The following is a 14,830-nucleotide window of genomic DNA, read 5'->3' as shown; positions in this document are numbered from 1 at the left end:
TAATCCTCTGATCTCTTTTGAGCACGAACAAAGTATTTCTGATAGAGCGCTCTGTTCAAAGATAAGGTATTACCCCTGCCAACGATTCGGCGTGAAGAATTAAAAGTTTCACAGACAAAAGCAGCTCACCACCACAGCCAATATTGAATGTACTGTACTTGCCGGTACACTATCATGTGCACTGCCTCAAAAGTGATCTTGGCAGATGTTATTCCCTACATAAAGCTGAACATGCCAAAGAGAATTTTTGTTGAGAAAACAAAATATTTTTTCTGCCTTGATGTTAAGCCTGTCTTTTAGAAAGTCTATTTCTAAACACCTCCTGCAGCCTAACAAAAAGCACTTTTACTGATCGTATTGCAGGTCTTAAAACACTAACATTTGGCAGCGGTGGGATTCGAACCCACGCCCCCAGAGAGACTGGAGCCAAAATCCAGCGCCTTAGACCACTCGGCCACGCTACCTTCCTCCATGCCCATCTTCCTCACATTCCTGGCTTGGACTGGGGGGCTTCAGCTCTTGTCGTCCGATCTAATGATATCATGACATGTGGAAGTGACTGCAACTTCATCTTCCGAGATGCTTTCAATAGCACAAACGCTACTTTCACCGGCACAAACATAGCAATAACGAAAGAGGTGGGTTTCATCCTTTGTGCTGTTTGTAGGGGCGCAACTCTACGTCGATCTACTGACTTGAAGAGCAAAAATCAAAATCCTCTGCTATTACTGTTGCTTTTTTCATAGTTTCTTTAAATCCTTCATTTGAACATAGATTTTGAAGGATATTGGTGATAATACCACATAAATTGTGGTTTTCTTGTGATCGCCAATTTTTTTCAAATACCAGCCTTTTTTACAGTTCCTTGCGTGTTTCACAAGGTATAATAGCCCCCCTCGCATCCTCAGCTAACATATTTTAAAATTACAATAGATTATACAGCATGCATGTTTACATTTATATTAAAATTAAAGTAAATATACCAGAATACATACAGTGCTAACCCAATAATTCTTGTCAGGTTCTCCAACAAATCTGCGTTGTTATTTTAACATGTTTCAGCTGAGGGTGCAACAGGAGTATAAATGAATTTTCCCGCCAGCCGTTCAAAGACCAAATTCCATGAGTGAACATTATTTTCTCAGAAGTTGCCGGTATTGGACTTTGCCGGTGGTAATGAATTATATCCACAACTGTTGTAGTAGTTCCTTCTTGAAATTCGACACGTGCAAAGCACTCGTAATATCATAGGTGTTAAAGTTCGCTGAGTCTATTCGAGTCATGGTGTGTATCCCTGCCTATCATTGGGAGACGGGTAGCTTTTTTACACTCAGATTCCAATCTTCAATGCTTTGTGTGAGAGCTTACAGAACTTTCATTTTCTCACATTTTCTGACGACTGTTCCAAAGGGGCACCCTGTCAATTCCGAATACTTTTCAAAAATCTGCCTGCATGTTTGATTATTGTCATTTCATTTCGAAAAAGTTCAATATTGATCATAACTAAAGAAAATAATGATCACGAACAAAAAAGGGATAAAGATGCGAGTCGATCTTGAATCACAGCTGGGTGACACGGGCTTCTGTTCTGATATGGTTTTACGAGAAACAGGAGGAATCGCCAATCTCCTATAGAACATGAGTTGAATCAGGAGTGAGACATTTCGTATACTCGTGCATATGTCAACGCCTGACCTACATCGTAAAACTAACATTAAGTTGTCAGAGACATTCATTTATATACAAACAAGAGACAGACCAAGTAATAATTCTACATTATTTCAGGTGGGTAAACCTGAACTAACTAACTAACTAACTAATAAGCCTATTAATAATTCTACATTAACGTGTCCTACACTGATCAGACTAATTGACATGGTCTGATTCAGAGCCTGTGCAGTTCGTGCTAATTACAACAAGGACAGTTCTGAACCCTCATCACCGAACTGAGCACAAGTTCAGCTGTTCTCCAGTTTTGTTACGCATGGTTTTTCATTGCAATTGAGTTCAGAGCTGGAGCTGAACTCCAGACAGTACAGTGTTTTGGGTAAGTTGTCGAAATTCGCATGAGGCTGCAGACAACTTACCTAAAGTGTGTTCTATAGCTTTCAGGTGGAGTTCATTTATATAAAAGTAAGTAATGTAAGTGGTATAAACGAAACAAGCCAGACGGCAGTCCAACCTACAGTATAATTTTCTGATGGAAGTCCTGACGTGTTATTCATTACGCCACTGACCCTGCTATTGTAGTGCTAAAATAAAACACGTTTTCTACATTTATATCTGTTTAAAAATCACTATCTAAAAAAGACAAAGGGTTTGTGTGTCGCGCTAAAATTCCGCTTCATTTCGAATGCAAATAAAAACCATTTTGTTCCAAGAAATCATACATTTGTCACATCCTTCATACTACTAATAAGTATACGAATAAATACTCGGAAGAAGCCGCTCAGGTATTAGAGAGATTTAAAATCGGATCGGAGGATTTAGAGTCCAGACTGCAAACCAACAGCTGACACAGGTCTTTTATAGAACCGTTTTGATTTCCTCTACTTTGTCCCCGTGACGTCATTGTCCTGCTCACAGCCAAGCCCGACACACATCTGGTTTCTGTCGCTGGGCGCACACCCTGCGGTCCATGCGGGCCCTGATACCCCAGTACAATGACGGGGACACTAAACTGTAAACAGGTGCCGTCCCTCGGATGAGACGTAAAACCGAGGTCCTGACTCTCTGTGATCATTCAGGAGAATGGTGGTGGTGGAGGGGAGTCCCCATTACCTGTAAAGCGCATTGAGCGGAGTATCCAGAACAGCGCTATATAAGTGTAAGCGATGATGATGATATTATTATTATAATGTAAAATGCAATAAAAAAAATCAAACTTTGATTCAAAATAGATTAATGTAAAAACTGATAAAGCTAATGCTTTTTTCAGGGCTATATCTACTTTTTTTTTTAAAGCGAAGTCTGTCGCGATTGTGAGAGTTAGAGAATGTGTTCCAGCGGGTGCCTTCATATCATGAGCGTCAGTCTCGCCCGTAGCTGCGAGAAGGTTAAAAGCACACAAGTGATCTGTAGACGATGTTCGGGGAAGAAATAATTCTGTTTTCAGCACAGGGAGTGAGAATGAGCTCAGCCCGGCTCCCAGCAGAATCCATTCTGGTTTGGTTACTGTTAGACTGTGTGTCTGAGGCTCTTTGGATCGCAACGTAAAAAAAACAATTGCTCACATCGTGTGACTTCCTAGACAGGAAGGAAAGATATCACTTAAAAAAATCAGAACTGAAGATTTGGATCCTGGGCCTCAATTTGATCAAATTATTAAAATAATAACTATCAAAATATCAGATTGTGTTTCTGCAACAATTCGTGCACAGTATGCCATTTTAATCTAAAACAGTCACAACGAGGGCTTTACACGCAGTCTGGGGTATTTTCCCCTTTAATATTTTTGCCACTTTATATCGAACCTGTTATACTCCCAGAAGTGCACAGTAGCTTGTACTTAATAAAAATGTACAATTCACCGCTGGTATAAACAGGTGTGTGCCGTGTTTGCCTTTGTAAGCATTTGTTTAAAAAATAAGTTCACAATACGATAAAAACACAGAAAGCACAAACTTTATAATACAACGATACAAAATCAATACCAAATCATTATGCCAATTAAGTACCTATCCTTTGAAAACAGAGAACACCTTTATATCTACAAAAAACTTGACATTTGTATGTATTTTTGAATTACAAAGCAGACAGTGTAGTCCCTTAATTCAAAGATCAGATCTTGGCCAAAACAAGACAATCAGACGTGGGCTGAATTCGGAACAGGAGCCTTTGCTTAGTTGATTATTGAGCTTTTGATCAATGTCTGAATAAAACAGATTCGCTTTTTTAACTCTTTTATTAAATTACATGAAAAGCACCTTCCTTCGAGCCGGAATCGAACCAGTGACCTAAGGATTCCCTGTTAACTCCACTACAGTCCTCCGCTCTACCAACTGAGCTATCGAAGGGATGCTGTGGCATTGCTTTCTGGCACATACTGCCCAATGAAGTAAAATGTGAAATGGGTGATTTAAATCCCACTTCGACATCAAGTTTCCAACTCGTTTCCTTAGTCTCATTTACCTTGAATTTAAGCCACGAACCAGGATTCTACTGTATAAACTTCCAGGGATATTACAAAATGTTTGATGGGGCATCAATCATTCCAGGCGGAAATTGATTCCTTTTTTTTCTCGAGGGATCATATTAAACATTTCATTAGTCTCGAGAGGAGGATCACCATAGCGTTTGTGCTACATTAATAATATTTTTGTGGAAATAAAGAAGTTGTAAATTTTAAAAATTTATATTTGAATCGAAATGTGGTTTTGAGTTAAATATTAGCGTGTTCATGTAATTAGTTTGTGTTTGTCATTAATATATATATATATTGCCATGTTACTAGAATTTGGAACTGAAGTTTACTAGTTGTGTTTTTTATAATGATTAGACATTTGAATACAATATTGTATATAATGTATAATTTGAACTACATATTGTTAAGGTGTGAATAATTGTATATTTTAAGAATACATTTCTAAAACAAATCATTGGCTTTATTTACTAGTTTCTACACCTATAAAAATCTTTCTTTGATGTATAATAGACATCAAAGAAAGATGTCTATTATACAGATGCAGCCATTCAAAATGGGTGAGGTATTTCGCGGCATACCGCGACACGCCCACCGGGGTATCACGCAGTTCACGTGTGTCACGTGACTAACTATCCGGCGTCGCCTTGTAAAACCGCCAGGGGGAGCTTAACCTCTCATGCACAGCATTTGAGCCTTTAATTTTGAACTGTGTATTACAGCATGTTAATCATCAGTCATTAAAATGTTGGTATATTTTATGAAAGCAAGATTGCTCAGTTGGACAAAAGTACACAACCTACCTTTATCAGAAATATTTATGCATCAAAGCCTTTACTGAAGATATTACTAATAGTATTAATAATGGATGACTTTGGACAAGCTGTATACTCAAAGTATAATTTCTTTAGCACATTTGTACAAGCACTTGGAATCTGTCCAAGCCATACTTTGTCAGGCATTTTGTTTTACTTCAACGGGCATAAAAACTTCCTTGCTTTTAACAGGGCGTTTCATAATTTCTAACTACGAAAATGATTTAAAATGCGACACCTATCATTCAACTAGAGCTTAAAATATCACAAGGATCCTCAAGAGCACAGCAAAGAGTGTATTAAAAGACACTTGTATTTATCAACGCTTTCTTTTCCGTATACCAGATTTTATGGAACCACTTCAGAGGGGTGTTCCAGGAATCGGCACTTTAAAGAAAAAAATACACACCAGTATTCCATTTCTCCCTAAACATTGTAAGCTTCGAAGTCTTTAACTAACGTGATACCGGAGTCAACAAGCATACTTTTAGAATTTGATTAAAAGGGAATATAATATGGAATCGCGTATCTCAAGAAATTAATAATGATATAATTATATTAATGTTGCAAAAGAACTGCAACGGACATAAAAACTCCCTTGCTTTTAACAGAGCGTTCCATAATTTCTAACTACGAAAATGCCAGGTGAAAGGATTTGTAAACATATTTTGTTAAAGCAAGTCAGTTTTTTCCGCAGCACATAAAATACATTTTTCCAAGAAAGTTTAGCCTTTGTCACTAATGAAACCACTTAATAAAGACATAAGTATAGAAATCTTAAGATTTGTTTTATTTAATGTTGGTAGCAGGATGAACTGTCAGAGTGTATATTTTGTGGCAGAGTTGCTGCAAGATGTTAACAGTGAAAAAGGTATTTAGAAATTAGTTATTTCAAGATGAAAAAGAAAACATACATGAAACATGGTTTCATTATGACTAGAATCGGTCTTGAGATATTTTTAACTTGATTTACAGTATTTGAGAGGTATGTCTTAACACCGATACTACAGTGCTTAAGTACTGCTCACGTATATGTTTCTAGGTTTATATTATGCATTTCATACGGTCAAATTACTTTTGAGCAACTAATAAGAAGCGCGAAACGGTATTCGTTTTAGTTTCGTTTTGTGCTGGGACCCGTGGATTGATTAGAGATATCAAGTACATACAAGTCATTTTTTAAATGTTGTAGTTCGTCTTGAAAAAATGTTACGAGTACATCATCTATCAACAATTACACAGGTTCTGTTTCCATATTGCGGATTTTGGTTAGGTATTATCAAATCTGGTGGCGCTGTGTGTTAGTTTACTGAGTCCCATGTCACATGGTCTGTGATTGAAACCTGTAAAACCGGTTTAATTCGTCACAGCCAGCACTCTTCAGGTGTGAGGGTCTTCTGCTCAGAATGAAACGCTAAAATGTTTGTGTATATTCTAATGGTAGTGGGGGCAGGGTGTGTGGGAACAGGTTTGGTTGAAATTGCATTGGAGATCTATGTTCTTCACACCTGAAACATTTTCTCTGAAAGCATTTTCTTCGCAGTTTAACCGATCTTGTTACAGCATGTTACAGTTTACTATTATTAACCATATTAATTTTAAGTGCTTAATGTAAAATCTTGTAAAAATATATTTTCATTGTTCAAATATACATTAAGTCTGACTATCATATAATAAGTTAAATACAAAACTAAAGAAAAAATAGGGTTAAATATAATTCAAAATATTTTGCTAACAATGTTAACTGTTTATGAATAATAAAATGTATTAACTAAGGAGTAGGATGGCACAGTTGTTAGTATGTTTTTTGTTTTGTTTCTTTCTCATAAATACAACAGTAGTACCTGATGTCTCAGTGGCTTTCAAAATTAAATTATGCATGCAAACCTGTGAACAAGAAAGATAACTAAGATATCCATCCATTATATTCCATAATATCCATGAAATATACGGCGCTGAAATATGTGTGACGCAGTGGTGGTCTGACACGGTGAGGTGCCCTGGCAGCTGTATGATGCAGTGGTGGCCTGGCACGGTGAGGTGCGCTTGCAGCTATGTGACGCAGTGGTGGCTTGGCACGTTGAGGTGCGCTGACAGCTGTGTGGTGTGGCGCAGTTGTGGCCTGGCACGGTGAAGTGCACTGGCAGCTGTGTGATGCAGTGGTGGCCTGGCACGGTGAGGTGCGCTGGCAGGTGGGTGATGCAGTGGTGGCCTGGCACCGTGAGGTGCGCTGGCAGCTGTGTGGTGTGACGCAGTGGTGGGCTGGCACGGTGAAGTGCGCTGGCAGCTGTGTGGTGTGACGCAGTGGTGGCCTGGCACGGTGAGGTGCGCTGGCATATAATGAATATATTCATGTGCATCCAACACACAGTTCAACGCTAGCAACTACACAAAATCTAAAATATGAGCTCTACTTGTCACTTACAATACCAACAGTACCAGTATATTCCATAATATCCATGAAATATATAGCGCTGAAATATGTGTGATGCAGTGGTGGTCGGGTATGTAGAGGTGCACTGGCAGCTGTGTGTTGTGACGCAGTGGTGGCCTGGCACGGTGAGGTGCGCTGACAGCTGTGTGGTGTGGCGCAGTTGTGGCCTGGCACGGTGAAGTGCGCTGGCAGCTGTGTGATGCAGTGGTGGCCGGGCACGGTGAGGTGCGCTGGCAGGTGGGTGATGCAGTGGTGGCCTGGCACGGTGAGGTGCGCTGGCAGCTGTGTGGTGTGACGCAGTGGTGGCCTGGCACGGTGAAGTGCGCTGGCAGCTGTGTGGTGTGACGCAGTGGTGGCCTGGCACGGTGAGGTGCGCTGGCATATAATGAATATATTCATGTGCATCCAACACACAGTTCAACGCTAGCAACTACACAAAATCTAAAATATGAGCTCTACTTGCCACTTACAATACCAACAGTACCAGCTAACTTTAGTAGTGACATTTTCATGGATCTTTTTAACAAAAAAAATTTACAACATCAGACTTCAGACACAATTAAACAGGCCTCAAAAAAGTCTGGTACAAACATTTTCAGCATGGTGAAACATGGTGAACATTTCCACCACTGCGTCACACCACACAGCTGCCAGCGCACCTCACCGTGCCAGGCCACCACTGCATCACCCAGCTGCCAGCGCATCTCACCGTGCCAGGCCACCACTGCGTCACAACACACAGCTGCCAGTGCACCTCTACATACCCGACCACCACTGCATCACACAGCTGCCAGCGCACCTCACCATGCCAGGCCACCACTGCGTCACACCACACAGATGCCAGCACACCTCACCGTGTCAGGCCACCACTGCGTAACACCACATAGCTGCCAGCGCACCTCACCATGCCAGGCCATCACTGAGTCAGAGATTAAATAAAACCTCACTTGCACCAAACAAATTTATATTTCTAAATATCACAACATGATCGAATTTAAGTCATTTTAATAACAATGAATAGTCACCTAGGCGTTACAATATAAACATTTATATTGATTTAAATAACGTTTTGATTTAAATCGCAAATGCGGGTTTAAATATATGTGTTTTTTGATTCACAATCAGACAAATGCAACATAAATTGATATCTTTGTCTTCTAAGTATCTTAATAAACTTTCAGCATAGCTTTCTCCCCGTTTAGATTTAGTTTGGGATCAAACGTGGAAAGATTAGATTGTAATCGTTTTTATTTTTTAAATACATTTTAGAAAAGTGTAATCTATACTAAAAAGCTGTACACCACCTGCTATAAAGATACATATTGTAATACTTTCGGGTTCGGATAGGACAGACACAAGAACTCAGACTTGCGGAGTTAAAGCAAGTTAAAGCCTTGATTTTATATATCACCTTTAAAAGTGGCATCTCAAAGCAAAGCAAATACCCAACACTGATTGTACCCATCTGTCATGCTAATAAAGCTGCTTTAATTGAATTGAGAGAGGTGGGGGGGGGGGGGTTATATTTGCTTTGTGTATAAAGTACATTGTGAATGTTTTCACAGCCTTCACTTTGTCGTTTTTATGCCATTTTTTGACCACGCACGAATATTCCTATGTCCGTATCTTCGCAAGGGAATCAGTGTGAATTTTAATACTAATTAAATGACCGCGTGCACTTTCCACCCCCTCTACATTCTCAGAGTAGAACAGACTAACCTTCTAATGAAAGACGGTCCCCCCCCCACTGACAGGAAAAGTGCCCACAGGCACTTAAACTTAAAATGGTCAGTAACAGTAAACAGTAACATGGTCAGAAGGAGCACGTACAAACGTTTCCGAAATAACCATATGTAAGACTCTGATGCTTAAAATGTTTAGGGAGAAAGTGGAATACTGGTGTGTATTTTTTCTTTAAACTACCAATACCAGCCATATACAGTCTGTAACGTAGGGATTTCTATATGTCTTTATTTAGTGGTTACATTAGTGACAAAGGCTAAACTTTTAGCTTCAGTAACGTGTACATATCTCCCCTTTTTATAAAACGACATGGTTGAAAACTGTTCCAGAGCCACTGTTGTTTCATCAGTGAAAAGTACATCATGAAATGCCTCTCCCTGTTCAATCCACTGGAAAAAAGAAAAGGAGCATAAAGCTTCTGATGGTCATAAACGATATTCATTTAGGAGCAGCATCAGAGGTATGTTTTTAACTGCACTGCATTGGAGAGAATACCATAGTGTGTTTTTTTTTTTTTACTCCCTGGCGGAAACTGGCTTCCAGAAGAATCAGTATGGCTCAGAGATTAAATAAAACTTCACTCGCACCAAACAAATGTATATTTCTAAATATCACAACATGATCGAATTTAAGTCATTTAAATAACAATGAATAGTCACCTATGCGTTACAATATTAACATTTATATTGATTTAAATCGCGTTTAAATCACCTTTATTTAAAACCCATAAATAAAGCTGATACTGTTTAGACTTTTAATTATTTAAAACTGTATTAAAGCAGCACGATACACAATGCAACGTAAATCGCTATCTTTGTCTTCTGTGTAATAATGTTCACCTCTCTGTCCATCAAATTTACAATAGTAATAATAATGAACTTTATTGTATATGGCGCCTTTAAAGGTGGCTCCTCAAAGCGCTTTACAGGTTAAAAACAATACTGTTAGGCTGGGAAAACGATTTTTTTTAAGAAATACAAAATGAGATATAATGATATGTTCCGGCTTAGACATTAACGAAGAGCATAACGCGTGTACTGTATACACTGCAAGTACAACCCCCCTCTCTGCAGGAGTGCTGGCTGTGACGAATTGAACCGGTTTCACGGGTATTTTCAAAGTAGGAGGCGAGATTTCCAGCGAAAGACACCTCCCCCCCCTCAAAAACCCAGTAAGTACAGTACTTACTAGTTAAAGGCTAGGCTCCCAACTACGGCGAAAGGAACCCTTCTTTCATTAGAAGACAATGAACATATTTTAGCCCTGAATGAATTAATAGCAAACATGGTTTACATAAAATACATTTTTCCAAGAAAGTTTAGCCTTTGTCACTAATGAAACCACTAAATAAAGACATAAATATAAAAATCTTAAGATTTTTAAAATACATGACTTTGCTAAAATTTATTTGAAAATAAAAACAATTACAACCGCCAGGGGAGAGAGAGAACAGGGGAGGGATGTTGGTTTTGCATAAGGGGCGGGGCTATGGAAATTAGGTCTGTTTGGGAATGTGTAGTTACGTTCTGGCTGTTTGTGAATTATCGTTGTTGAGTATGGAGTGTTGTGGTATTGATTTTGTGTAATGCTTTATGTTGAAAATTGAGGTGGATTTTGTTTATGATAAAGAGGATAAACTGGGATGGGAGGAGGGTTTGGTTTTGCATAAGGGGCGGGATTATGATAATTGGTGGAATTTGCAAGAGTAAAATGGTTTGATATATTTGATTTTGTATTGTGGTTGTTATCTATGTTTTTGGTTGGTATTATGTTTATATGGTTGTTTTTGTTGGTTGGTTGTTATTATGGTTATTAATAATACGATCTATAGTTGAAATCTGAGCCTAAATAAAAAGAAAAAGCAAGTGATTAGGTTTATGAGCAATCTAATTACTTATTCGTTTAAAACGCTATATAAAATAAAGTTTATTATTAATTTGCTGGACAGAGCGGTGAACATTATTATGCATAAGACAAAGATAACGATCCTGATCAGTTTAGAAATCTGTGTACGCTGTAAGGTTTTTACTTCTTAAACTTTTAAAATACACGTTTTGAATAAAAAAGAAATCCTCTTCCTGGTACAGTATGTATAGCAAACCAGCACGTCTTTTTTCTCCAATCAGAGGGGTGTCAGATGGTGTCAGCCAATCACCATTCTGAAGCCCTACCATAATCTCTGGTATGGGGAGACCCCAAAATTCTGTCCCATAGTTTAGACAGATGATAGATAATTTTATTGATCCCGTGAGGGAAATAAAGTAAATCATTTTCATTTTAGGAAATTATTAAACGATCGGTTAAAAGCAAAGGAGATTGTCTGTTATAGTGGACATAAAAACAAGAGTTCCCTGGCATTATATCCTGGAAGACACAGACCGGCGCCAGACCGGTAAAATGCCTGATGAAGTAGGGATTGGACAGTTTCCAAGTGCTTGTACAATCGATAGAAATGTTCAAATAAATGTGCAAAAGAAATAAACAAAATAATCATTTATTTCTTTATCATATTGGGTAGCTAATGTCCTCTCTTTGCTAGTTAGTGGCTGTGTTTCTGCGTTGGGTAGCAACGGGTGACTGTTCTCAGGCGGAAGATGTAAACAGCTTAATGTTCGTGTTAAATAATTTTTTTAAATTCAATTAAACGGGCACAGTTAAGACATTAAATATACATATACATACTGTATACAGTACAGTTTGCATACAGTAATATGTTTATGTTACGCGATTAAAAAATAAATAAATAAAAATAAGAAGTCCAGCACCAGCTGGATTCAAACACACAACCTGTCAGTCGGTAGTCACGCACCTAGACCAGTAGGCTACAAGACAGCTCGCATGAACAGGCAGGCGAAACAGCCTTACACAGCCCTGTCGCAGCACACGGATGTAATCATACCGTTATTAAATTCTTGAGATACGCGATTCCATATTATATTCCCTTTTAATCAAATTCTAAAAGGATGCTTGTTGACTCCGGTATCACGTTAAAGACTTCGAAGCTTACAATGTTTAGGGAGAAATGGAATACTGGTGTGTATTTTTTTCTTTAAAGTACCAAGACCAGCTATATACTGTATGTTTATGTTCCAAAATTAATATCGTTTATGGCCTTCACACGCGTTACAGTATGCTCCTATTCTTTTTATGCTCAGCTACTAAGATTTCCCTTCAGTGGTAAAATTCAATAGCTACAACGGGCACAGTAAAGACGTTTACAGTAAGTCTTTCTACGACAGACCAACGGACCACGAGTGCCCCTGTCGGTCAACCAATCACGCACCGCGGTACCCCGTGTCATCTTACCTGCGGTACGTGTCTGTACCGCTCACTTTGAATGGCTGCATCTGTATAAAAGTGTAAGCAATTATTAGTAAGGCCCCTCAGTAGTTGAGATCTCTGTTATACCCATCTAGAAACATGCAATCAGCATGTTATTGATGAAGCAATAGTCACAACATTATTCCACACCTCTAACCCTGCACTAGGGGGCATGCTTCAGGCTCGGGCCAGGGTGAGAGGCGGGTTATGATGACAGTCATGCTTTCTACACCTTATACTGAGCTCAGAAATGGACCGAGCGGACATCTCACGACCAGATCCCTCCGCGTATAAGAATGGCAACTTGTCTCGGCAAAAATACCGCGGTATTTTGCGTCATCGCGCGTCAGGATGCACGACGCTGTAGCCAATTACCTCCTGTACGTGTCTGTACCGCGCACTTTGAATGGCTGCATCTGTACATCAAAGATGAGCAGTGTGTGTCGTGTTCACAGCTGATAACTAGAAGATTGTCATGATATTAGTTCCCCCTCCTTAAGGGTGCTCCACTTAAGACTTCATTCTCTGCACCTGTTTCCCATTCCCAGCCCACCTTAAAAGCCAGGCGCTGACGCTCATCCGGGCTCTGCATCTGATTTCCGTATCGTGCGAGTCTGGGACATGGAAGCACCTGGTCCCGTTAAGGTATTAATCTCGGTTCCCGTTCCTGTTCCCTGTCCGCCGGTCTTCGCGGTTTTTAACTTGTTCTGATGGATCTTCTGTTTTTGTACTTTCTCGTGTGTTTTGGATATTCCCTTAGGACTTCTCTTTTGGATTGTTCGCCTCGGCCACACCTCCGCTGTGCACCAGCGCACCTTGGACACGCCCTCCTGTCTTCAGCCCCGTATTCCTGCATGACGTTTCCCCAGTGTTTCCCCACTTCGTCGGATTGTGTCGTCCGCATAGGGTCCAGAAAGAACTGTTAGTTACAAAGATGTCTGGAAGAGCCAAAGGCGGAAAGGGACTTGGGAAAGGAGGCGCTAAGCGTCACCATAAGGTTCTCCGTGACAACATCCAGGGAATCACCAAGCCCGCCATCCGCCGCCTGGCTCGCCGTGGGGGAGTGAAGCGGATCTCCGGGCTGATCTACGAGGAGACCCGCGGGGTGCTGAAGGTGTTCCTGGAGAACGTCATCCGCGACGCCGTCACCTACAACGAGCATGCCAAGAGGAAGACCGTCACCGCCATGGACGTGGTGTACGTGCTGAAGCGCCAGGGCCGCACCCTGTACGGCTTCGGAGGCTAAACAGGAGCGGAGCTTCACTACTGGACCCCGACGTATAAACCCAAGTGACCCAGTGACATTTGTCACTGCTGAGGTTGCTTTATGGGTCTATTTTCTATACTGTGCTGATCAATTGGAAATCAAATTGCAAAAAAGACCCGTTCCCACACCTAAGGTCAAATATTAGGAATCAAAACTGCTAGAGTGTATGGAAGCACACAGCTTTATCAAGATTTCCAAGTGCAAGATCTTTTTATTCATAAAAGACCCTATTTATGTTGTATGAGAAATATTAATATTAATACAGAATCTTTTTTCACCAAATAAATGGGCTTCCTGACTTCAGAAAGCCTTTTAGACAAATACTAAAAGAGCAAAAATTCAATTTGGTAAATGAAATGAAAACACATTCCCTACCAAACCTTGAGTACAGGCCATGCAGGATGATAATACAAAACCATTTATAATTCAACAAATAAAACCTGTCAACTGGTAATCACCACTTATCATAAAAAAATAAGTAGCAATACACAGTAGGGGACTCTTGGGTGCAAGTTAAATCCATGCAAGAAGGGGGTGTAGTGTTATTTTTCCAAATCAGATATGCAAATGAGAGATCTGGCCCAGCCAATCTCAAAGCTCCCTTGGTCTGAAATGGAGCTGCTCCCTTCTTCTAGTTATTCACACTGGAGTTAGGTTACATATTAGCACATTTCATCTAACAGTTGCTGCAGAAACAAAAACGTAAACAAATGACCTGGAATGTGACCACACCTATTAGAATGTAGTTCAACAGATAACTTGTAAACCTTGTCATAAGATTTTTTTGTTCTACAAAATATACTTTATTCCGCAAAAAAAAACATCTCAAAAGGAACATCTCACAAATATTAACACTCCATGTATTAAAAAACAACGGCGGAACGGAGATTGATTATCCGTTATCAATCTTTGCAAGTGGGGGCGGATTTGCGCAATTAAGAAAGTCCCTCCAAACCTACCACTTGCTATTGTCCTTTAACCTCTGTATAGGGCCCAAAGTCCATTCCAGCGCTCCCTCGCCATGGGGAAACCCCAGTTGGCGACGTGGTGCTTCGTCCTCCTCTTGAGGTCCGCCAGTATCCTCTCCTCCAGCTCCCTCGCCCCCCACT

The 14,830-nt window shown here is 40.0% G+C and overlaps 1 protein-coding gene and 3 non-coding genes across 4 annotated transcripts; 1 reads left to right on the top strand and 3 right to left on the bottom strand.

Moving 5' to 3' along the window:
* Positions 1 to 382: 382 nt before the first annotated feature.
* On the bottom strand, positions 383 to 464 carry trnaq-uug (transfer RNA glutamine (anticodon UUG)). Its single transcript has one exon. It is a non-coding gene; the product is annotated as a tRNA-Gln (tRNA).
* A 3,464-nt stretch (positions 465 to 3,928) lies between these two features.
* trnay-gua (transfer RNA tyrosine (anticodon GUA)) lies at positions 3,929 to 4,016 on the bottom strand. The gene is given in 2 exon segments: positions 3,929 to 3,964; positions 3,980 to 4,016. It is a non-coding gene; the product is annotated as a tRNA-Tyr (tRNA).
* Positions 4,017 to 13,388: 9,372 nt separating this feature from the next.
* LOC148665125 (histone H4-like) lies at positions 13,389 to 13,798 on the top strand. Its single transcript, XM_088633074.1, has one exon. It carries the CDS (start codon positions 13,389 to 13,391, stop codon positions 13,698 to 13,700), a length of 312 nt encoding a protein of 103 aa, XP_088489200.1. The 3' UTR covers positions 13,701 to 13,798.
* Positions 13,799 to 14,006: 208 nt separating this feature from the next.
* LOC148665124 (U7 small nuclear RNA) lies at positions 14,007 to 14,062 on the bottom strand. Its single transcript, XR_015939006.1, has one exon. It is a non-coding gene; the product is annotated as a U7 small nuclear RNA (small nuclear RNA).
* Positions 14,063 to 14,830: the final 768 nt, after the last annotated feature.

Source organism: Lepisosteus platostomus, chromosome 5 (assembly GCF_059453375.1).
Source record: "Lepisosteus platostomus isolate fLepPlt1 chromosome 5, fLepPlt1.hap1, whole genome shotgun sequence".
NCBI classification, from domain to species: domain Eukaryota; kingdom Metazoa; phylum Chordata; class Actinopteri; order Semionotiformes; family Lepisosteidae; genus Lepisosteus; species Lepisosteus platostomus.
Note: the sequence above shows the minus strand (reverse complement) of the source record. Positions and strands in the feature narration are given on the sequence as shown.